This window comes from Rhincodon typus, chromosome 4, assembly GCF_021869965.1.
Source record: "Rhincodon typus isolate 14 chromosome 4, sRhiTyp1.1, whole genome shotgun sequence".
NCBI classification, from domain to species: Eukaryota; Metazoa; Chordata; class Chondrichthyes; order Orectolobiformes; family Rhincodontidae; genus Rhincodon; species Rhincodon typus.
Genome location: NC_063335.1, coordinates 6,166,131 through 6,191,130, shown reverse-complemented (window position 1 = coordinate 6,191,130; position 25,000 = coordinate 6,166,131). Strand labels below are relative to the sequence as shown.

Here is a 25,000-nt window from a genome sequence, read left to right as displayed (position 1 = left end):
AGAGTAGTCAGATTTTCAAAAGGGTCATGAGGTTATCTTGTGCATCTGGTCTGTTCATGCAGTCGTTCAAGGTCTTAAGCAACCACTATAATTTCTAAGCAGCAGAAAGGTTTATGTAGATCAATTTGGCATATTAAAGCCATAAACAATCAAATCTATTTGTATTTACCTGCTAAAATCGCCCATTACAAAGACACAACCCATTTCAAAGGCTCTTAACCCAGTGAGCTAAACAGACAATACAATTCACAATTAACAAACATAGACATTAGACAATGCCATGAATCTCTCATAAATTACAAAAACTTTATGCCAACACTTATAAAACTGAAGCCTTAATAAAGGACATTTTTCAGTGTTTGAAAGTGGTTGTACCAATGGAAAGGCTCTTTAGGTTGCGATGCATGGAAGTTCTGCTAGTTATAGATACAGTGCCCCAGCTCTTCTCTCTTTACTGCTGAGAGAGTAATGCATTTCTGTTGGCTTTCATCTTCTCTAATCGCTTCATCAAGTGGCTATTGGTCATTTCCATCTCTTCATTCCTATCCAATGCTGATCGTAACTGAGGAGGAATTGAGATACATTTGGTCATTATCACTAAGCTAAAACAATACATTGAAAATTGCAAGATGCCATGCAAGATTTACTTAAATAGTTGAACGCCTCAATCAGCCATAGCAACATGGGGATGATTGTTGGGAAATAAAAATAGAATCACTCATTTTCTACTTATGATGCAATGCAGAACTAAAAATGTATTTATAGCCACCTAATTTGTTTGGAGGGAGGTCCTGGGGTTGAGTAAAAGCAATATAGCACTGTACATGAAATACTTAAAAACACAAACACAATGATGTATTGGAAATGATATTTAAATAAGTCATCATCACATCATTAAGACTGGCAATTTAACAATGAACATTACAACAAAACATGCAAATACAAATGAGGGGAAAAATGGATTAAGTCAAAAGAATGGAAGAGACCAGCGAGGCAAAAAGACCATTTAACCTACTGTGGCCTGTTTTGGACCTCAAAAAGCTCTTCAGAATAGCATAAAAGGACAACGCATTTCTGCAATGCTTTTGTTCATCGGACGGACTATTGAGTACAAGAGTTGGCAGGTCATGTTACAGTTGTATAGGGCTTTGGTTCGACCACATTTGGAATACTGTGTACAGTTCTGGTCGCCACGTTACCAAAAGGACGTGGATGCTTTGGAGAGGATGCAGAGGAGGTTCACCAGGATGTTGCCTGGTATGGAGGGCATTAGCTATGAAGAGAGGTTGAGTAGATTAGGATTATATACATTAGAAAGACGGAGGTTGAGGGGGGACCTGATTGAGGTCTACAAAATCATGAGAGGTTTAGATAGGGTGGATAGCAAGAAGCTTTCTCCCCCCCCCCCAGAGTGGGGGACTCAATTACTAGGGGTCACAATTTCAAGGTGAGGGGGGAAAAGTTTAAGGGAGATATGCGTGGAAAGTTTTTTTTACGCAGAGGGTGGTGGGTGCCTGGAACGCGTTGCCAGCAGAGGTGGTAGAGGTGGGCACGATTGCGTCATTTAAGATGTATCTAGACAGATACGGGCAGGGAGCAGAGGGATACAGATCATTGGAAAATAGGCGACAGGTTTAGATAGAGGATCTGGTTCAGCGTACGCTTGGAGGGCCGAAGGGCCTGTTCCTGTGCTGTAATTTTCTTTGTTCTTTGATGTTGTTCTGACTTACAAACATAGTAATGAGTAAATATTCTGCATACCTCTCGCTGCAACCTCCTCTTTTCTGCTTTTAGTTCATCCTCTATTCTTTCTGAGTTTTCTGTTGCTGTTTTATAGCGAAGCACCTGCCCTTCAAGTCTGACAACCTGAAAATTCATACAAAAAAAATAAGCCACGACATTACTATCATGGGAACTACAGGAAACACTTCCACAGAATTATTAAAAAGACGTGTTGGACAAACTAGAATTTGTGACTTCCACCCAAAGCAAAACTCCAATCAAGGGTCAAAACATTTAAATATATGATTCCATACTTTGGATAATGCTCCAAATATCTAAATTATTGTTAGGTCCAAATGGTTCCTTTCATTGGCTAAGTTTGAGAATATGATGATGATCAAGTCACCACAATTGCAGATGCTGCAAAAGCTTTCTCATTTTGGTGAATCCAACAAAATGGGCATTTCTTCGGCGATAAATATCTATAATCATTTTTATACATAGAGTTTCTATCGGTCATCTCAGTCAGGTGTTAAAGATCCCCTGATTTTAAAAACAGTACTCCCCTTTCCCCCCACCCAAGTGTTTTGGCCACCATTTATCCATCAGCAAATACCTAAAAAAATCTGATCATCTATTTCATTGCCGTTCATGGAAGCTAACTGCAAGCAAATTCACGGTCATTATTTCTAGCTTCAACAATAACTGCGCTACAAGAGTATTTTACTGGCTATATGTTGTAGTGGATGTCCTGAGGGCATGCAAGATTCTATTTAAATGCGACTTTTTTTCACCTCAATGTTAAACAAAATTGTCAAGTCAATTTGTAAGGTTCCACAAAGAGTTAAATGACCAATGTTTTCTGAAAGAGAACATTGTTGTCCACGAGGCCAGGTGAACACATCTGCTTCTCTTAATCGTTACACCCTCAAACTAAGAAGACAGCACCTCAGTTTAATGACAGACAGGTCACGCCCGACAAACCTCACTGAATTTTTTGAAAAGGAATTAAGTAAGTCGACAGGGAATGTCTATGGATGTTGCTTATATAGATTTCCAGAAGGCATTTGATAAAGTACCACAGAACAGAATGTTAACCAAGGTAGAAGCCCACAGAATTGAGGGCAAATTACTGACATGGCTGGGAAAGTGGTGGAGTGGCAGGCAACAAGAAGTAGAGATAATAGCTAAGTACTCATATTGGCAGGATGTGACTTGTGGCTTTCCATAAGAGTCTGTGTTAGGGCCTCAATTATTCACATTTATTTGTTAACAACTCGGAAAATGGCACAGAAAGTCATATATCCACAAAGATGGCCCAAAGTTAGGCAGTATTGTAGAGAGTGTAGATGACAGCATAAAATTACAAAGCAGTATTGATAGACTAGGTGAATGGGCAAAGCTGAGACTGACAGGTTTCAATGTATGCAAGTAGGTGGTTATCCATTCTGGACCAAGAAACGATAGGTTAGGCTATTTCTCGATGGTTTGAAGTGAAGTACACTGGATGTCTAAAGAGACTTGGGATTCAGGTACATAGATCTTTAAAATGCCACAAACAGGTGCAGAAAATAATCAAGGCAGCTATTGGAATGTTGGGCTTTAGATATAAAGGACTGAATTACAAGAATGCAGATGTTTCGCTGCAGCTATACAATACCTTGGTTAGACAACACTTGGGAGTACTGAGACCAGGTCTGGGTCCTTAGGAAGAATATATCGGTATTGGAGGGAATACAATATAGGCTTACAAGAATGATATATCTGAACTTCAGGGGTTGAATTATGAGAGATTATACAAATGAAGTGTGTTTTCTCTAGAATTTAGAAAGTTAAGAGGTGATCTGATTAAAGTCTTCAAGATAATAACAGGAAAAAACAGGGCATATAAAGATGAACTATAGTGATTGCAGCAAGGTCAGCCAAGTGGAGCTGAAAGAATGAGTTCCCTGATTGGACCAGATTAATAGCCCCAATCAGGGAGCCCTTTCTGACAGATAAGAACAGAATTGTCACTGACTCTGAGCTGGCTGGTCACAGCCAGCGTACTGTGCACAAATAATTAAAGGGTGATTTGCTGATGGGATACCGGCCTCAGTGCAGTTATTTTAGGAAAGAAAAAAAGAACAGAAGTGTCAGATATCCTGTTTACTGAGAGCTGGCTCTGGGGGAATCAGTGTCAAGGCCTCTCATTGTATAAATAAATGGTGATGGGATACCAGCCTCTATGGAGTTATTTCATAAACTGTGTCCACTGGCTAAGGGATTCTAGAACTAGGGGGCACAGTCTGTTTAGGAGAAATATTAGGAAACACTTCGCACAAAGCTTGGTAGCATTTTGGAATTCTCTTCCATGAACAGCAATGGATGCAGGATCAGGTTTAATTCTAAATCTGAGACAGATACGTTTTTCATGATCAAAAGGACTTAAAGAATTTGGGACAAAGGCAGGCATATGGAATTAAGCCACTGATCAGCAGTGTTCCCTCGGAGCCTGCCCCATTATTCAAGGGATTGAATAGCCTACTCCCGTTCTAATCTAATCCAAACAGTACACCTCACACAATGTGGTGTCAAGATAGTTTATGCATTGTTCTGTTGACTTGGAGAGAAGTACATTATCTTTGAATCTCTGCTGATAGCTCAAAAGCTTCAGACTCACCTCCCTGCATCACGCATCTGTCATAAACATAACTACACAAAACATCGTACCTCCTGATGTAAGCAGCACTTCATTTGATCACGATGGATAAAATATCAGTTCTTTGAAAAGTTGAAATCTTAACTAGGGCACTGATGTAACTAAATAAATCAAAGGATGGAAGACCAAGAGCTCGGCATGCTGATTCTCCCCACAGCTAGGAGGTGGGGAGCAAAGATTTGCTTTGTTTGCTATTTTGCAGGTCTACTTTTTACATTTAAAATTTATAATTTGTCTACAATTAGTAAACAGCATGTTAAGTTCATACATTCCAGCTGGGCCAAAGTAGTGTTGCATGAAAGCACAGTCTTTTGCCAAAAGGATGAGAGAATCTGCATTTCTTTCAGACATTTCTTAATGAGCAGCTGGGAGAAGAAGGAGAGGTACAAAGGAACAATATCCAATATTTTGGTTTCATGGCCGAGAGACACACTGGAATCAAATTTTAATCCATACACACACAATGATGAAGGTTTATGATATACTATTATATAGAAGCTTGGTTCCAAAACTGACAGGACCACATACAGATTTCAGGCTGACTTGTATTTCTATATTGCATGAGTTGAGGTAAGAATCTAATTTTAGTTTCATGTTTGTGTTGTGGTGGGAGGAGGGGTTCTGGGAAGACTGAAGTTTTTCTTATATGACCTAAGTGAGGCTTTTAAAACTCTTGAAGTGTTTTTGAAGAGAAAAGAATGGTTGCTGCACAAGGTTTCCTATGACATAGATAGACAAAGACAAGAAAACAGTTCTTTTATAAAGCTAGAATGAGCCAGGAGATCAGTGCACTCCTTTTCAGGGCAGTGCTCAAATTTCTTTCAGAGAAAGAAAGGCTGATAAATGACCAGCAGTCTTCAGAACAGTCAGGGCAGAAGAAATGAAGTCCTGAGTGGTTTGGATATTAGGGAAGGAGCACCAGAAACAGAAAGTTGTGGAAAAGCAGTTCAAATGAGCCCATGTATAAAATAAGTGTTTCTGTTAACATTTTAAAGGTCTCAGAAACAGATACTGAGTAAATGCAGAAAGAAGCCAGGTACAGCATGCAAACTGAAGAAAGAATTTTTAAGTGCAACAGGGTGAGGTTCGAGTATCTAAGTCTGTTGCTGAGGTCTACAGAGTGAAATCTTTATTCCTTATTTGTGTAATAAACCATTTCAACTCATACTTGTATAGGGTAATAGTTTGTGCTTTGCTTTCCTTTTATGTATAGCAGACTTTATTGTTCTTTTGTTAAAAGTACAACATATTCACAAGAGGCTGCCAACAATTCAGTCCCATGATAAATAAAATTGTGTACATAAAATTGTGAAAATAAAACCTACATTCTATCAAGCCAGGTTTCATTCTAGAATCTTATTTCTCTAGTATTACCATCAGATAGGATTATAACATATACACCTTCAGAATTTGGTTACATGAATGTGTCTTTAACGAATAGGGCAACAACAGCTCTGCCCAAACATGCAAGTCCAGAAAAGTTAAATATGATTAAACATCCTAGGTCGATTATCAAGGATGATGGAATAAATGTATCACCCCAAAATAAAAATACCTTGCTGCAAAGAATGGGTGATGAAAAAGGGAAAAAAAAGTGGAAAAATAAAGTGGTAACTTAATATAGGGCAGTATTAGAATGCAATATATATTTTAAAAAATACATATGCAACCCTCTCTTATTGTCCATGGAGATTAACGAACTCAACACATGAGAACCTGGATCTTTCTGGTCTGTAGGCTTGGGTACTACACTATACAGAACTTAATGAATGATCAAGAATTTTAGAGTGAATACATGTACTTTTATATATAATTATAATGAAAAACTACAAGTTTTTCAGCTGGACAGCACCAAAACAAGATTCACCAAAGAGCTTTATACTAATGGAAAATTAAACAGCTTTCTATTGACACCAACATAAATTGATGATAATTTGATAAATGTAACTTAAAAATGGAATAACCCATGGTATGTTAGTGGAGCAAAAAGCAATGCAATATCCACAATCTGCAACATCATTTCATGGGCATGTTCATATTGCAATTTTTAATTATCTATGCATATATTTTAATATTAAATGTTGCATAAATTACAAATATAAATAACAAAAATTACAAAGACAGCAGAAATGATACTTGCATATTTGTAAAAATACAGGGTGTTACATCTTCAGGTTGCTATAACAGGAGGTTTTGATGTCTCTTAGAATACTGCTCTAGTCTGGAGTTAGAAAACTTAAGTTTTGAAGAATTGTGGAAAAATGGATTTATTTAAAATGTGTGGAAACTCCTGGAATGGTTTGTTGAAGTCACTCTAGGCATTGGAAATTTTATTCTAAACAAGGCTTCCAAGAAATTACATGTCTGGTGAAACCTGGTTGTTTTACTTGAGATATTTAAACAGTGAGTGGTTTGTAGACATTCTGGTTTGTAATCTGATTGTCATTTAATAGAAAAGGGGGAGGGGAGCAAAGAGGGAAGACACGAAGAAGGGCTGCTTGGCTGATCTCTTCCTTTTCTGAAAAGGAAACCCTGTTAGTGAATTCAGGGAGAAATATCTGTTATTTGGAAAGAACTTCTCCATATCATAACGCTAGAGCAAGCTACGTCTCCAAGACTCAAGAGACAACTGTGAGAGATTAGTGACTCAACCACTCATGCTAGAGCATCACAGCAACAAACTTTGGAACATTCTACACTTGTCCTTTTGCCTTAAACGACTACCCATTGACAAAAATGTTCTTTTTCAGAACTCCAAGTTGTACGCAAATCCAAATTTCCTTCTCGCTTCCAGAAGAGAATGAGGAAATGTGCATGCATGCATGCATCCATGCATATGTGCCTTTGCATGTATTTTGGGGATATTCAGAGGGATAATCATTTGTACTTCTACATTTCTGGTTGTGCATATTAACCAATTATTTCATCTTTATTGAATAAGTTTGTTTTGTTAATAATCCACAAGTGTTTAAGAAACCTGGTCATTAGATGATTTAATTTAAAACCAGACAGATATAGTTTTTCCAGTTACTGAAATAGCCAATCTTTATGTTGTGATCTGTGGAGTAGTGGGACAAGAATGACAATGCACTCCTCCAGTTACACCACTGGGCACACAGATTAGCAGCATTTTTAAAAAAAACTTAACAGACTAACACTACATGCAGTCACAGATCTACACAAACTCAGAGTTTCCTTGATAAGATCAATCTGCAGCAGGCACACTGTTACGTCATGCTACATCAACATTAGCCAATTCTTTAGACTCAAGCTATTAAATTATTACTCCATACAATAAATATTTGTGCACAATTACACGAAGAAAATTGATAGAAATTTTGTGACACTAAAATTATAATGGTATGCCAGATACTTACATTTTGTTCAACAGTGGCAATGTCTTGTTCTGCCTTAGACAGTTTAAACTTGTACTCACTCAACTGCCTATTTACATCTCCTAAAAGTAAACAGAGTGAGGTGATATTACACGAAACAACTCAAAAGCACATGGAACTGCTTGACAAGATTCAAAAGATACTTAAAAGTTAATTTGATTGAAGGGAAAACAAGTCATCAGCAATGACTAAAACTCATGGCTCAAAGAGCCTACTGATAACTTATTAAGTATCATGTGCAAGAAACAATGACCTCTTAAAAATGCATTCCCCAATTACATATCCAGAACCTTTCCATAATGGAATCACTCAACCCAAAACTTACTGGTTTTTAAATAACTCTAAATAAACTTTAATATTAAATAACTTCGGGGGGGCATAGTGGCTAAGTGGTTCAATTCTAGCCTCAGGTGACGGTGTGTTGAGTTTGCATGTTCTCCCTGTGCCTGTGTGGGTTTCTGCCAGCCTCTCTAGTTTCCTACCACAGTCCGAAGATGTGCAGAGTAGGTGGACTGGCCATGGGAAATGTGGAGTCTGGGGATAGGGTGGTGCCTGGGCCCGGGCGGGACGGTCTTCAGTGTCAGTGCAAACTTGTTGGGAACCTCTTGGGAACCTTACCATCCCAGAGGGCAACTGGTGCAGCATGATTTGAATATAATTCACCTGAAAGAGATATATTTTGTGTCTTTCAGGGAATCAAGAAATATGGGAGAGTGCATGAGAAAGTAGAGTTGAAGATAAGGATCAGCCTGATTGTAATGAATACAGATCAGGTTCGACTGGCTTTATGGTCTTCTATTGCTCTTGTTTCTTACATTGTACTCTTGCATTAAATTCCAACCATCCCTGCGAACAGTTAGTTGGGTAAGGATTCCTTGGCATACATACAGCTCACTAACCAGGTCAACATTTTGGGCAAAGAACCAGAATCCGCAATGATAGGTGAAACCATATCGTAGTAAATATCAGAATTTTCAAATGTAAATGGGTTAGAGACACCCGACACTTAAATTCTTTAGTTATCAATTAGCAGGCCTGACATCATTTGATTCTGTGGACTTACTCTGCATTTCCAGAATTTGTAGGTCTGTGCCATTTTCTAGCCGATCAGAATCGGTGAACACATTTTCAATCCTCGAGTTCTTCTGTTTTTCCTCTTCCAACTGCAATTTCAGCTTTCTGATCTACCAAGAGCAAAGTGGCCAAAGGTTAATAAGCTTAAAAAAATTGAAGTAGTGAAAACACACATTTAGAATGGCAGAAAAGTGCATCTAAGTAGGTCACATAACTAAATGCCTCTCATTGAGGAAAATAAAATATATTGTATTTGTGAGGAACACACTTTTAAACACTGGAAAACTCTTCTGGCAAATAAATTTCATGTTGACCACATCATTACCATAGCACCACCTTCAGTCAAGAGACTATGGTTTCAGAATGAAGAAATGTTGGAAATCATTACCAGCTTGCTGTAATTAGTTGGAAACATTTCTTTTTCTTTGGTTCAACATTGATCTTAGTTTTCCAGCATCACTTTCTGCCTCCTGTGTTTCTATCCCAAGCCTGATGCAAAGACTGGTCTGTTTATTTCTCCACTAGCATCAAGTCCTATTGTAAGCTTGCTGCATTATAGTAAAACAAAGAGGTGATTTTGAATAAGTGACTGACATCTTAGGAAAAAGAACCGAATGATCGTCTGCCAGGTTCACTAGAGTACATTAGAGAAGTTTGGAATAGTGGAAAATGGTGACACAGCATTTTAGAATGGAAAACAAGTCAACAGATTATAACCGTTAGCACACGCAGCAGTGTAATTTGTCAACTGTCAAGCATTTTCCAAAAGCAAAACGAAACTATTGCATTTCAAGATTTAAATAAAAATCACAAATGCATGAGAACTTTTAAAAGTCACTGACACCTCCTCACATCCCCAGCAAACTCTGACCGAAAAGATCATGAATGAGAAACTGTCGATACAGTGTGGAACCGGAGGAACACAGCAGGTCAGGCAGCTTTAGAGGAGCAGGCAAGTTAACGTTTCAGTTTGGGACACTTCATCAGGACTAGGATACTAATAAGAGTGACTGCACACTCTATAAACTGTTATTTAAGACATTACACCATGACACATTTCACATTGTGCAATCGGGGAGAAATAAATCATCCACACTAATATTAGCAGAATTTCACATTGCATTTTCAAAGTAGACTTGTGAAAATTGACAATCCACTATGAATATGATCAATGACTTGCAAGAAGAATTTGTACTGTTCAGATCAATACATTTATTATTAATGTTACTGGACTAGTCCATTTTGCCTAACAGAACAAAGTATTTACACAAACTTTAAACACTCCCTACTCAGAAATGGAACAGTCAAGACTGCATGAAACTGAAATGATGAAGCAAGTCAGCCAGCTTACATTTAAAGTTATTTAGGTTAAGTGATTCAAGCTGTTTAAGAACCAAACACCGGTAATAAGAAAATGTGTTCTATTTTGTTCTTTACAACTAAAATATTTTAAAGAAAATACTCCTGCAGAATGACTAAAACAGTAGTTTAGTGGTTTAGTTCAGTGGAAAGAACACCTTTTAATGGCTGTTCCTGATGTCTTGAAAATGCTGGTGGTGAGCATTCTGCTTCAAATGCTGTTGAGTACTTACTGTAACTGTATGGTAGTGGGTTTCAGAATTTTGATACAACAAAAAATGATGATACAAATGTGTCAGGAGAATGAGAGACTAGGAGAAGAACTTGGTAGATAGTGGTGTTCCCTACACCTGCTGCCCTTTGGTACTGTTGAAAAAGCCTTGGAAAGTTACTGCAGTTCATGCGTTGGATACTACACACTGCAGTCACAGTGCAATGGGTGGATGTTAAAGGTGGTGAATGAACAATCAATCAAGTGGGCTGCTTTGGCCTAACAGTGTCAATCTTCTTCAAATGTTGATATAACTGCAATCTAGTATCTTAGTATTTTATTCCCATCAGTGGAGGCATACTATTTGAATGGTGTTTTAATCATTATATACTGGAGTGATATTTTGATGAAAGCTTCAACATATGAACAATTCATGACTGTGTAAATCACTGCATGCAAAATGTTTTGGGATTTTCCAAAGAAACTAGTGAGTTATGACAAATGCATGATTCTGCGTTTTTCTTCTCAATGTCAGATATGTTGGCATTTGGGAATGAAATTCTTTGCAGTTGAGGTGCAAATGTGACTAAACAATACCATTCATACATAGCAAATAAAGGCATAAAATAAAATTTCCTACTAACATTGCCTAGCTTCAGAATGCAAATGCTAAATTGTCCTTAAATATGCAAGTCAAAAGACCAGAGAGCAACTTTTCCTTTTTGATATTGCATGATTTTTGATTATTTTGCTTTCTTTCCCAATTTTCAAGTGATTAAGTTAATTACCTGTGCAAGCAATTCTTCCTTTTCATCGGCTAGTTTCTTTAGCCGCACATCTACAACATAAGGAAACACATAAAAAAATTGCAAACTGAGGTCAAAAATAATTATATTAGTTAACTCATAACTTGAACAAGTTTGATAACTCAAACATCTTTTTAAAAAATCAAAATGTTGGAAATCTGAAATAAAAAACTAAAATGCTGAAAACACTCAGCAAGTCTGGCAGAATCTGTAGAGGAAAAACAAACTAACATTTCAAGTGAAGGACCTTTCAGGTCCAGCCTAAGGATGCATCTGCACACAAAATTATTGGTAGGGATGATTACTGCACAGTAAATTGACATTAGATACTCCCAATCACTGTGTGGCACCGCCATGGATGATAAATGTAATAGATTCAGAACAAACCTTGTGTTTAAAACTGGACATTCATAACGTTCTATTGACCATTAGCAAAAGAATTGTATTAATTTCTATAATCTCATGGCCTGGTATGTCCCTCACTCTACCATTACCATAAAACCTGGTTCAACGATGAATATGAAAGGGCATGTCAGGACCAGGACTGGACACACGTGAAAAAAAAAATGGTGGTACTGACCTGAAGAAGCTAAGCCTGATAAAACTGGATGCATTTGAAACAGAAAAAGTGGTGTGTAAAAGACCAAGTAAAGCAATTCCAAAGCTACCAATGAATCCACTCAAAAGCTTGGAGACCACATCCAGTATGGTGGAGGTCAATGCAAGAACTCATAATAGTAGGAGGCCTCATGGGAGCAAGTTAACCACCCCAGCAGTCTATGTCCATGATCAGCAAAGTAAAGACAGGTATCAATCAATGGCAGTGATATTAAACCGCATTTTTTAAAAAAATGCATTCACGGGACGCGTGTCATTTTCTTGACCAGGATTTATTGCCCTTGACGAATTGATGGTGTGCTTCCTTCTGCAACTGCTGTAATCCATGGTGAGGAGGTATACCCACAGTGCTATCTGGGTGGGAGTTTCAGGACTAACTCGACAGTGAAGGAACAGATATAATTCCAACTGTGTGTGACTCTACTTCCCTAATTCTTCTGGGTGGCCATGGATTTGGAAGACACTTTCAAAGGAGGGTTGGTGAATTGCTGCAATACATCTTATGGATGGTACACACTGCTGCCAGTGTGTGTTGACGGTGGAGTGTGTTTGTTGTTGGAACTGCACTCAAGATAAGTGGGGTGTATTCCATCACAATTCTAACCTATGCCTTGCAGATGGTGTACAAACTTTGAGGAGTCTGGAGACGAGTTATTGCCACTAAATTTGGAGCCTCTAAACTCTTTTGTAGCCACAATATGTATATGGTTGGTCCAGCGCAATTCCTGGTCAATGTTAATTCCCAGGATGTTGACAATGGTGGAATTCAGCGACAGTAATGGCTTTGAATGTCAGGGTGAGATTGTTAGATTCTCCCTTATTGGAAATGGTCAGTCATTGCTTGGCACTTGCCATTTAGCAGTCAAAGCCTGATATCGTTTAGGTCTTTCTGCATATTACAGCAGACAAAAGAAATGGGAAATGCAGCGTTACAGGGATAGGATGGTAGGGTGGATCTGTTTGGGATGCTTTTTGGTGGTCGGTGTGGACTCGATCTGCCAAATGGCCTGCTTCCACGCTATGGCAGGGCTACTAGTTAACTTACATGTACAGAACAAGCTGGGGGGGGGGGGGGCCACGGGGGGCCTTATCTTGCAGTGGGGGAATGATCCCATCTCTGGGCCTGGAGCTCCAGGTTCAAGACCCACCCCATGACTTGATGGCTAAAAACATTATGCTGCCAAATAGTTTTATTATCAACCTGTTCCAAATTATCCAACACATGCCAACAGTAGGTGCTAAGAGCACGAGAGATTCTTGGTCAGCCACGTGTTGGAAAGAGAGCTGGAGCCTCTACATCACTACTCAGCTCTGGAATACAAAATGCATTTAAAAATTGCATGTTCCAACATAGTTTGGACTCCCCAAATGAACTGTAATATCAAGTTTTGGTGTGTGTCAGCGTGACAAAACTTGCCACTCTGACTTGAATGAATGAGATAACCAAGCTACCAGCTAAACTAAATATTTTACAAGTAGACAGCAGCTAAGACAAGGTTTTTAACAGTTAAGCTCTATTGTTCATTAACTTGGGACAGTACAGTTGAACAAGTACTACCTAATGGTCCATCTCCTGCACTTTCAAGCACGTGAGCAGCTTCTTGAGACACAACTGTTATAGCACCAACAATTGGTTCATGATTTACATCACCATTAGGTGTGCCTTCTGGGATTATAACCAGACCATGTTTCTGAAAAATAAAAATGATTTAAGCTGTCAACTTCAATCAAGCAAGTATCTTCAATTTTCTATGGTCCACAAAACTGCTAACCACACTGCTTTATTTCAGTCTGTTAACTTGAGCTGTGAAATATGTTTTAGTCACAAGCAGAATACAACAGTTTTTTTTTAATGAAAAAAAGAGATGATTAAAGCTACCAAGTGAACTTAGATGCAGCTTCACCGTTTTCTTGTCTTTACAGTTATAAATTCACTAGATAACTTCAAAAACAACAGACTTTAAAAAAATTCAACTCTTATCAGAGATTTAAACATTCAGTGGATCACTCGCAAAGTTAAAATAATATAATCAGGGAAGCTAGCCTTCGTATCTTCATTCAACTAATTGATACTAACAGAATGAAATGTCACCAATTACAAGATTGCCTAATAATGTCCGAATGGTAAAAATGAAATTTCCTTTGCATCCTGGTGACAAACAAAACTAACCAGAAACATGAAAGTTTCAAGGCATGAATTAAGCTGATTTCTTTTTAAACCAGCCTAAATATTCAAGGCTATTTGAAATTGCAGGACTGGAACTAAATGGTTGAGTGGTGGCACTGTTAATTCAGTACAACAGCAGTATAATTAGTGAGAAAAAACCAGAGTTCAGAAGATCATGATGCAGTATCGGTTTATGTAGAGATGAGAAATTACAAAAAGACGTGACTTGTGAAAGTAGTTTGTGTGTCTCCTAACAATAGCTACACTGTAGGACAGAGTATACAGGACGAAATAACAGGGGCATGCCATAAGGGTATTGCAGCAATTTTCAGCCATTTCAGTTTTCACATGGATTGGATGAATCAGTTTGGAAAAAGTAGTCTGGAAGAGGAGGTCAGAGTGTTTTTGGGACTATTTCTGAAAACTGAAAGTTTTAGGGACAACCATGAAGTAAGATATTTTAGACCTGGTAATGTACAATGAAACAAGATTAATTAACGATCTCACAGAAAAGGAACATTCAAGCAAGAATGATCATAATATAACAGAATTTCACATTCAGTTTGAGGGCAAGTAGTGACAGTCAAAGACCAGTGTCTGAAACTTAAAAATTCAAATATAAGGGCTTGAACAGAGTGTTGACTAAAGTGAACTAGGTAAATAGTTAAAAGGTTGAGAAGCAGCGGCAGACTTGGAGGAGATATTCCATAATTTTCAGTAAATTGCATTCCAGAAAGGACAACCCTATTTGATGGATGCATCATCCCTATTAATCAAATTAAGGATACTATCAAATTCGAAGAAAAAGCATGCAGTACTGCGAGGCTTAGTGGCAGGTTAGAAGATTGGTCAGGTTTTAGAAATTAATAAGGAATAGAGTCACACATCTTGGAAACAAAGTATTTAGTCCAACTTGTCTACACCAACCATGCTCCCAAACTAAACTAGTCCTACCTGCCTGTGCTTGGCCCATTTCCCTCCAAACTTTTTCTATTCATGAACTTTTCCAGATGTCTTTTAAATGTTGTAACTGTACCTGCATCCACCACTCTGACAGTTCATCCCACACATGAAGCACCCTGTGTTAAAAAAAAGTTGTCCCTCAAATCCTTTTTTAACCTCTCTACTCTTAAAAATATGCCCCTCATGATTGTATAAGCCTCTGTAAGGTCACTCCTTAACCTCCAATGTTCCAGTGAAGAAAGTCCAAGCCTTTCTTGTCTATTTTTATATCTCAAACCCTCCATTCCTGGCAACATCCTGGTAAATCTTTTCTGAATCCTCTCTATCCTTCCTACAACGGGACGACCAGAAATGCACACAGTACCCCCAGAAGGCAGCTTACCAGTGTCCTGTACAACAATTGACATGACGTCCCAACTCTTCTACTCAAAAAGTCTGAGCAATGAAGGCAAGCATGCAAAGTGTCTTCTTGATCACCCTGTCTACCTGTGATGCAAATTTCAAAGAATTATGTATCTGAACCCCTAGGTCTCTGTTCTACAACACTACCCAGGGCTCTACCATTAATTGTGCAAGTCCTGTCCTTGTTTGTATTACCAAAATGCAATACCTCACATTTATTGAGATTAAACTCCATCTGCTACTCCTGAGCCCATTGACCCACTTGATCAAGATATCTTTGCAATCTTAGATAACCTTTTCACTGTTCACTATACCAACTTTGGCATTACCTGCAAACTTACTAACCATACTAACCATTGTCTCAGATTCTCCAGCATCTGCAGTTCCTACTATCTCTACTAACCATACTTACATTTTCATCCAAATCATTTACACAAATGACAAACAAAAGCGGACATAGCACCAATCCCTGTGGTACGCTGCTGGTCACAGGACTCCAGTCTGAAAAACAACCCTCCACCACCATCCTATGTCTTCTACCGTAAAGCCAATTTTGTAACCATTGGCAAGCTCACTCTGAATCCCATGTGACCTAACTATACTAATTAATCCATGTGGAAACTCAAAGGCTTTACTGAAGTCGAAGTATACAACATCTACTGATCTGCCCTCAATCTTTTTCGTTACTTCATGAGAAAACTCAATCAAGTTTGAGAGATACAATTTTCCATGGATACAAAACTATGTCAATTATCGCTAATCAATCCTTACCTCTCGAAATGCATATAAATCCTATCTTTCAGGATCACCTCCAACAACTTACCCACCACTGATGTCAGACTCACAGGTCTATAGTTCCCAGCCTTCTCCTTACAGCCTTTCTTAAACAATGGCGCAACATTAGTTACTCTCCAGTCCTCAAATATTTCTGCTAGGGCCCTGCAATTTACACCCTAACTTCCCACAAAGTCCTGGGATACACTTGATGAGGTCATGGAGATTTATCTACCTTGACATTTTCTAAGACTTCCAGCACCTCCTTTTCTGTAATGTGAACTGTTTTCAAAACATCAATATTTACTTCCTTGAATTCTCTAGACACAAAATATTCATTTAAAATCTCTCCCATTTCCTGAGGTTCAACACAAAGATGACTTTGCTGATCTTTAAGAGGTCCCACTCTCTGCCTAGTTCCTCTCTTGGTCTTAATGTATTTGTAGAATCTTTTTGGATTATTTTGAACCTTGTCTGCTACCTCATGTCCCGTCTTTGCCTTCCTGATTTCCTTCTTGCCCCTACACTCTTTACACTCAAGAGATTCAGTTGATTCAAGTTGTGTATATCTTACATATGATTCTCTTTTATTCTTGACTAGAACCTCAATATTTTTATTCATCCATTGTTACCTGATCTTACCAGGCTTGCCTTTCATTCTAACAAAGACATAATGCCTCTGAATTTTCATTGTCACACTTCTGAAGGCCTCCCACTTATCTGTCATACCTTTACCTGCAAACAGTCTACTCCAAATGGCTTTTACAAGTTCTTGTTTCATACTCTTAAAATTTGACTTGCTCCAACAGAGAACTTTAACTTTTATGAAAGACTAATCCTTTTCCATAACTATTTTAAAACTATTAGTATTATGATCACAAGTTCAAAAGTGTTCCCGTACCAACGCTTCAGTCACTTGCCCTATCTTATTTCCCAAGAGAAGGTCAAGTTTCGCTCCTTCTCTAGAATGACTTAAAAAAAGGATGAAATTAAGAGATTGAGAGAAAGCTCACTAGAAATAAAAACCTAGCAGAACTTGCATAAGTATTTAAAAAAAGGGAATAAATAAAGTTGTTCCTTGAAGGGCAAGGATAGGGAATTAATAATGGAAACCGATACTATTTTTGTTTACTAATATGGATTTCTTCAGTTTCTCATTGTCACTTGTTTTCAGTATCCTTCGAGATTCATGGATCTTCCTCTGAGAAGATGGACACAAAATATTTGTTTAGTTTCTCTGCCACTTCCTCACTCCATTACAAATTCTCGTGTCTCAAACTGTACCGGGCTTACACCGTCTTTGCCAATCTTTTCTTTATTATGTATGTGAAGTGAATTACAACTATGGGAAATCTGTAGACTTGGAGCCATTTGTCAAAGCACAATAAAGGATACAACACAAAACAAGTGCTCATGGCGGTGGTGGTGGTGGAGTGGGGTGGTGTGCTTGGTTAGCTAACAGGAAGCAGAGTATAGGGATTAATCATACATTTTCATGTTGGCCAGATGTTATTCCTAGGAGTGCCACAGGAATCTGTGCTGTAGCGTCAACTATTTATAATCCTTATCCATGATTTGGATGTAGGTACTGAATGCATGTTCACTAAATTTACTGATGGCACAAAGTAGGAAATTAAGTTACCAAGAGATCACAAGGTATCTGCAAAGAGATATAGACGTTAGATGGAAGTGGGCAAAAAAATGGCACATGGGGTGTAATGTGGGAAGTACAAGGTTGTCTACTCTGGGAGAGAGAATAGAAACACAATATGTTACTTTGATGAGAACAGATTGTAGAACTCACCAGAGAGAAATGTGGGGGTCCAGCTATATGAATGACAAAATGTTGATATGCAAGTAAAGCAAACAATTTGGACGGCAAATGGAGTATTAGCATTTACTGCAAAGAGAATAGAATATAAAAGTAGATAAGTGTAGGCTGGATAGGTAAAGGATCTTAATTAGACCACTTCTGGGTGTTATAATGAGGTTAAAACTACATGCATATCAGGTGCATTAAAACCAGGTCAGAGATGGTTCAGTTTTCTTGGGATGAAGGGGTTATTTTCGGAAGATAGGTCGAACAGGTTGCACTTACGCCCACTGGAGTTTAGGAAAAAAAAAGAGGTGATTTATTGAAACATAGATTTGAGGGGACTTGACAAGATGCTTGATGGGGGAAGTCTATAATTGAGAGACATAATTGATAAATTAGGAACATGCCATTTAAGACTGAGATAACCAGAAATTCTTTTCTCAGAGGATAGTTAAGTAGGTAGAATGCTCTCCCCTGAAGGAAATGGAGGATTGAAACATTGAATATATTGAAGGTGAGTTAGATAGATTTTCAATAAACAAGAGTTAACAGTTATGGAGACAAACAGGAAAGGAGAATTGAGCCTCCAACCAGATCAAGTGGCAGGCTTGAGGAGCCAAAATGACCTATTCCTGCTCCTGAGTCTTGTGTTGTGCTCAAACGTTTGTAGTTTGCTTTAGATGTATGACCTGCTTTTCACACAAAAAAAATCTTCAGAAAGTCTTGATATATAGGAATTTAAACAACGAAAATAAATGTTAAGCAGATTCAAATCTAATGTAATCGTTCTGTATCAGATATAAAATAATTTCAAGGGGAAAAAAGAACGTGAAATACCACTATGTGGGGCATAATGAACATTTAAACTTCAGACGCATGAAAATCTTTTAAAACAAAGTCAGTGATATTTGAAGTTGATTCATTCATTACGCTGTTCACTGATGTAAAGAGGATCAGCTGTTGAGAATTTTACTCATGTCATTCCTCTTGTAGAAGTTCACATCTGTTTACAACATGTGTTAAGATAACAGTCAGTTACACTTTGAGAAACTGATGTCAACACTGCTTCTCCAATTCTCATGTCAGCTTATGACTCAGTTTTGGAACCAGTGCCGTGCTGTTAACATGTCCTATTTGGAGCCATCATTTTTTTCACTCCCAAGATCCACTGTAACAACTGAGGTAGTTCATTTTCTCTTGGCTGTCACAGCATATTTTGTAGATATTGATTTTCTGATTCTTAAAGTTTCCATCTGCTTGATTTATTTCCTTATTTTGCTTATTCTCAGCATAAATCAGTAGCTCATATGGAATCTTAAGGTTGAACATCATGAAACACATAACTGTGCATTTTCTGGAATTTGCTCCACCTTCACGTCACTTTCATCTTTAATAGTTATGATCTCTATTTTAAGCAATTAATTTATTTCAGTTCTATTCAGATCCAGTCACGGATCTGGATTCTGCAGGATTTCCATCACTAGTCAAACTCATTGACGTACTGAGTTGGCAATTACCACAACTGAAAAATATTAAGTATATCATGAAGCAATGGTGATGTGAGGAAAAGCCTTTTCATACAGCGAAGATTGAGTAGGGTATGGAATGCACCGAGTATTTGGTGAAGGTTTTTAAATCGGGACATTCAAAAGGCAATTAGCTTGTCTCAAAAAGAACAGCATGCAGGGCAACAGGGAGAATGTGGGGAAGCACTAGCTAAATTGCTTCTACAGGGAATTAGTGTAGACATGGCAGGCTTAATGGTCTCCCTTGGGGTTCATGTCCACAGTTTCCTGAAAGCTGCCACCCAGGTGGATAGAGTTGTTAGCTTTCATTAATAGAGGGATTGAGTTCAAGAGCCGTGAAGTTATGCTCCAGCTCTCCAAAAGCCTGGTTCGGCCACATCTGGAGTATTGTGTCCAGTTCTGGTCGTCTCATTACCGGAAAGATGTGGAAGTGTTGGAAAAGGTGCAGAGGAGATTTACCAGGATGTTGGAATGGAGGGAAGGTCTTACGAGGAAAGGTTGAGAGAGCTAGGGCTTTTCTCTTTTAGAACAACGAAGGATGAGAGGTGACTTGATAGATGTGTATAAAGTGATCAGAGGTAAAGATAGAGTGGACAGCCAGAGACGTTTTCCTAGGGTGGAGGTAGCTATTAAGAGGGGACATAGTTTTAAAGTGAACGGAGGTAGATACAGGGGAGACGTCAGAGCTAAGTTCTTTACTCAGAGAGTGGTAGGGGTGTGAAATGCATTGCCGGAGAGGGTAGTGGAGTCGGCCTCATTAGGGGCATTTAAGCGGCTATTAGATAGGCATATGGATGATAGTATAAGGTAGGGGTGGGAGGTTAGATAGACCTTAGGATTAGGGTAAAAGTTTGGCACAACATCGTGGGCCGAAGGGCCTGTACTGTGCTGTACTGTTCTATGTTCTATGTAACCAGTCTATAATTCTTAGATTCAGACACAAACTTCTGTAAATCAGACATTGAGAATGTTGTACCTCAAATTGAGTAGATGCAAATTTGTGAGTTACTTATGTAATATTAAGATAATTGAATGGATATCCAAATGAATATCAATGTCCATTTCTGAGGTGAAGGTAATATTGGTCAATAGTGCCTTGATTTTGAAACTTTTATCCTGGTTTTCAAATTCTTCTATGATCTTGTCCTTCCCCATCTCCAATCTCCTCCAGCCCCACAACTCTCCAAAATTTCTAAGTCCACCTAATTCAGGTCTATTGAGCAATCTCTGCTTTTTTCTCACCATTTGTGGCTGTGCCTTGAGCCCAAGTTGGGGGATATCCTTACTGCACTGAGAGAGATTCCCCATTACCTCACTGCCCACCTTTAAAACAGTCCTCAATTTCTACCCCTCAGTTTCAGAAATCTGATTAATACCTCTTTACATTTCCCGATCTATAATTAGCTTTATAATGATCCTACAGAGCATCTTGGAACATTTCATTCCATCCAAGACGCCACAAATATAGGAACAAATATATATATACTCCTGTAGCAATCTGGATATAAGCACAAACAGCTTGTCTGAAGGAACCATCTTTAACAGTGGTACCGTCTTCTCAGTACTGTTACTAGACATCATCTGTCGGGTTAAATCAGCAGTTTAATGAGGCTCAGGTTTTATTACCATTAGATGGTGTGTGTTTCACTCATTTACCAAGCACAGATTACAGTTATCACACATGTTTAGCTAAGTAGTGCTAAATCAGAGATTGTGAAAAACTAAACTCATTAAATAGTGACAACAATGATAGCTTAGCTGTTGGAATACAACAATGTAGCAGTTAGATTCTGTTTCACCAAACAGAAACAACAAAAATGAACGGATGGAGAACACCAGGAGCATGATAGGCAAGCTGACCCAACAAAACTGCATTAAATGAAAATGTCAAGAAGAATCAAAGAAAAAGTAAACATCAATAAGACAGGCAAAAGATTAATGAAAGTTTCTACAAATAAAGAAATGCTAATTTTCTATTTCATTGTTCGGGATACTTTTACTCTACTTTTGATGTATTGTTATTCAATTCTCAGTTACTCCTCATTTTATTGCTGTGGACTTTAACCAAAAGCCCAAATAAATCAATCAATCAATCTACAGACTATTTAACCTAAACCATATACATTTCCTACCTTTGTTTTTTCCCTTAGATCAGCCAACTCATCTCTCAGCTCATCACGCTCATTTCTAATGCAGTCAAAGTAGTCTTTCTGCCTCTCTAGAGCCTGAACACAGGGCAGCAAGTGGGATAAAGAACATTGCAGAGAAAGAAAACATATGTAAATTGCAACAAAGACATGAATATAGCAGATGACACAAGAGGGCAAGAGCAACAGGATGAAGTCTGGAAAAACTAAATCTCACCTTCAACTATTTCTCAAGATTAATTTCTGACTTCACAGTGCACAGCTATTGCAATGTGTCACATGCTTTGAGAAGCTTGTGCAAACAAACCAAAATAAATCTACGCCATACATGGTAAGCAAAAGATAACTCACAAGAAACATTTACACTAAAGGTATTTGCAATAAGACAATTTGTCATTTGCTTCAACTGATAGTGTATCATGCTCTGACACACTGAATATAGAATGGGACATCACATTTACTAATTAGTCAACAAAGAACACCCCATGCAGCCATTGCTTAATATGACCGCCTACCCCAATTTTTTTGTCTTTCCAGTTGACAGTTTCCTGCAGATCAAACACATCCCTGGTGAGAGTGTCCACCCTTTGCTGCAAAGACTTGTTTTCCTACAGAAAAAGCCACAGGCGAGGAAAGGAACTTCAGCATCGGTTAGCATAAAGTCAAGACAGATGAGGTACTTAAAAAGGAAAAGGGATGAATTTAAAAGGATTCAACAAAACAAACATCAGGCCGTAACAGATAACAATGTAGTAGAGGACCCAGAAAGATGAATAAAGCAAATTTTAACAAGAAATGCAAATCTGTTAGATATCAGATGGCTCCAATTGTATAGCTGCCCTCAATTAAGTAGTCATAGTTGATTGAGGAAGGAAGTTTTTTTTTGTTTACTGGCTGCTGAAACAGGATGCAATTATGATTTACAGACTTAAATAGTGAATGGTTGATCTGTGATGGCCATTTTTAACCCCATTTAATTTGCACCTAATACAGCTCAAGAACTGGAATGCATAAACTTACCCAACTTCTCTCAATTATTAGGTGCATCTGAGGCAAAACACTAAGTTGATTTGAGATACTTAATGCCCTCGACTGCAAAAGTTGACAGCGGTGGGAAGCGCAAAAAAAAATTCAGGACATCCTACAGCTAGGGATTCCTACAACGGCCTTTACATCTACTGTTGAACATACAAGCATTTTTACTTTTATCTGTTCAATGAGTTTGTTTAATAGCATTTCTTTTGATTGTCCATCTTACTTGCTGTTCAGATTATATAGTGTATATACTGCAGGTATGTTAATATCAGCTGTAGTTAATCAGATTTCTGCTAATCTATTGCAAAAATGTTTTAACAACTTCATGATAGTAATCTCGGGATATGGATTGAATTCTTTGCTTTTGAAATACACAACACCTGAAAGTATTCAGCTCATTGGCTATGCAAATCCAAAATTTAAGACATTCGCAGGACAGTTACTACCTAATTTCCAGAAGTCAAGAATCATGGGCTAATTTCATTTAATTTATTTCATTTAATTTATGCAAACACCTAAAACAACATGAAAAAAAGAATATAGGCCTTCACCATCTACCTACCTCTATAAGTTCATCTCTTTGCTGAATGCCCTCTTTAAGTTCTTCTATTTTGTGCTGTGACACACTACACATATGTTTCTGTCGTTCCAGTTCCTAAGAGAAAGAAGAGATCATTTTTTTAAAAAAAGCTTAGTCACAACTTAAGGTTGTCCATCATGCTTTTTCTTTTCCCCCAAAAAACAGTTTTTTTCTAACATAGTAATGATTAGATCATGGCATGAGAAATAATACTGTGGGACAGGATAGTGTTCTTTCAACATTGGGACTTGATTTCCATACATACACACACACATATTACATACATACATATACATATTACATACATACACACATACATACATGGAGACAATTCACAAGAAATGACTAAGACTGGCAGTCCTGATTAGTGCTCACTGCTAAGTAATATAATTTTATCCTTTTTTCCTTCCTCTCCTTCCCTGAAGATGTTGAATCTTTACTTAAGAGGATGACATTCAGCAGCATCTGATGACACTGATGCATCAAGTGTTGTATGTCAAATGTAAACTGAAGTTTGGAGTCCAATGTGATGCCATCCATCCGTAATTTAATAATAATCGACAATAGGCTATGAAAAAAGATCAATGGTTGCTGTATAATGTTTAATCTAGCGAGGCTGATTGCAATATTCCTGTCAATGCTTGGCTAAAATCAGCCAGCTCAACAGAGACTGGAAACCAAACCTGGGCAGGTAATATTCTCAGGTGGTTGGAGTGGCCAAATAACCTCCAATTTCTTATATTCTTACATGGCATTCAGAGATGTTCTTAGCAATTTAATTTCCTGATCATCTTATGAACTTTGTGAAGAGTCGAAGGTGACTGGAATAGGCAATGAAGTTCCTTCAATAGCAGGACTAAACATGCAAATAAAACAAAGAAAGTGCATAGGGCCAGAATATATTCCCATCTGAAAGAAGATGTGGAAGTTGAAGCCCAGAGAATGAAAGGAGAATTATTGGCTAAGTTGGGAGATTGGTTGAGTAACATAAGATAAAGAATATGGATATTGGCAAGCGGTCAGTGTCATTGGCAGCATGCGACTTGTAATGTCCCAGAACGTTCTCAGCTAGTACCTTATTTATCAATGACTGAGATTAATATGGTAAAGTTCTTGTTTATCTATTCCTTAAAATCAAACAGGAATACAACATTCCATGGTATGAATGGAAAGAGGCCTTGTTGCTACCACAAATAGATCAAATGATCATCTTGTTTGCAGCACATAGGACTTTGCCGTATAAAATTGGATGTTGCACTCAGTAATAGAACAACAGTGGACTGAACTTTGAAAGAAAACAATTGCTTGGAAGCACTTGGAACATTCCTGAAAGATGAGGTACTATAAAAGTGTATTTTATTCCTACCTCCTCCTAAATTTGCTGAAACAAATATCATCAGGAATGGACATGCCAAAAAAAAAAAGTGTGAATAAACTCTGCTCCTCAGTCACTACCTTTCACCAGATTTAATGCTTATAATATTTATTCCTATTTAAGTAAAACCTTCTCAGTGTCTATTTTCCAAAGGAAGCATCTCGGATAATCTCAGATTTCAAACTGAACAATTTAACCACGTACATAATCCAGGATTTATTTTTAATTCACAAACACAATCGGAATTAATCAACAATCCGTCAGTTACATATCTCCCTGAATGAAGGCAATTGAGATGCAACTTTTGCTGCAATACAGGTTAATTGGAT

The 25,000-nt window shown here is 37.9% G+C and overlaps 1 protein-coding gene across 1 annotated transcript in view; it reads right to left on the bottom strand.

Moving 5' to 3' along the window:
* lrrfip2 (leucine rich repeat (in FLII) interacting protein 2) overlaps positions 1-25,000 on the bottom strand; it is an 85,093-nt gene continuing 60,093 nt past the window's right edge. Inside the window, exons 4-12 of the mRNA XM_048595625.1 lie at positions 23,279-23,371; positions 22,197-22,289; positions 21,667-21,759; positions 13,445-13,577; positions 11,251-11,300; positions 8,882-9,002; positions 7,801-7,880; positions 1,762-1,866; positions 1-562 (exon numbers count right to left, since the gene is read on the bottom strand). Of these exons, the coding sequence (XP_048451582.1) occupies positions 452-562; positions 1,762-1,866; positions 7,801-7,880; positions 8,882-9,002; positions 11,251-11,300; positions 13,445-13,577; positions 21,667-21,759; positions 22,197-22,289; positions 23,279-23,371 (879 nt within the window). The 3' untranslated portion in view covers positions 1-451. The remainder of the gene's footprint in view (positions 563-1,761; positions 1,867-7,800; positions 7,881-8,881; positions 9,003-11,250; positions 11,301-13,444; positions 13,578-21,666; positions 21,760-22,196; positions 22,290-23,278; positions 23,372-25,000) is intronic.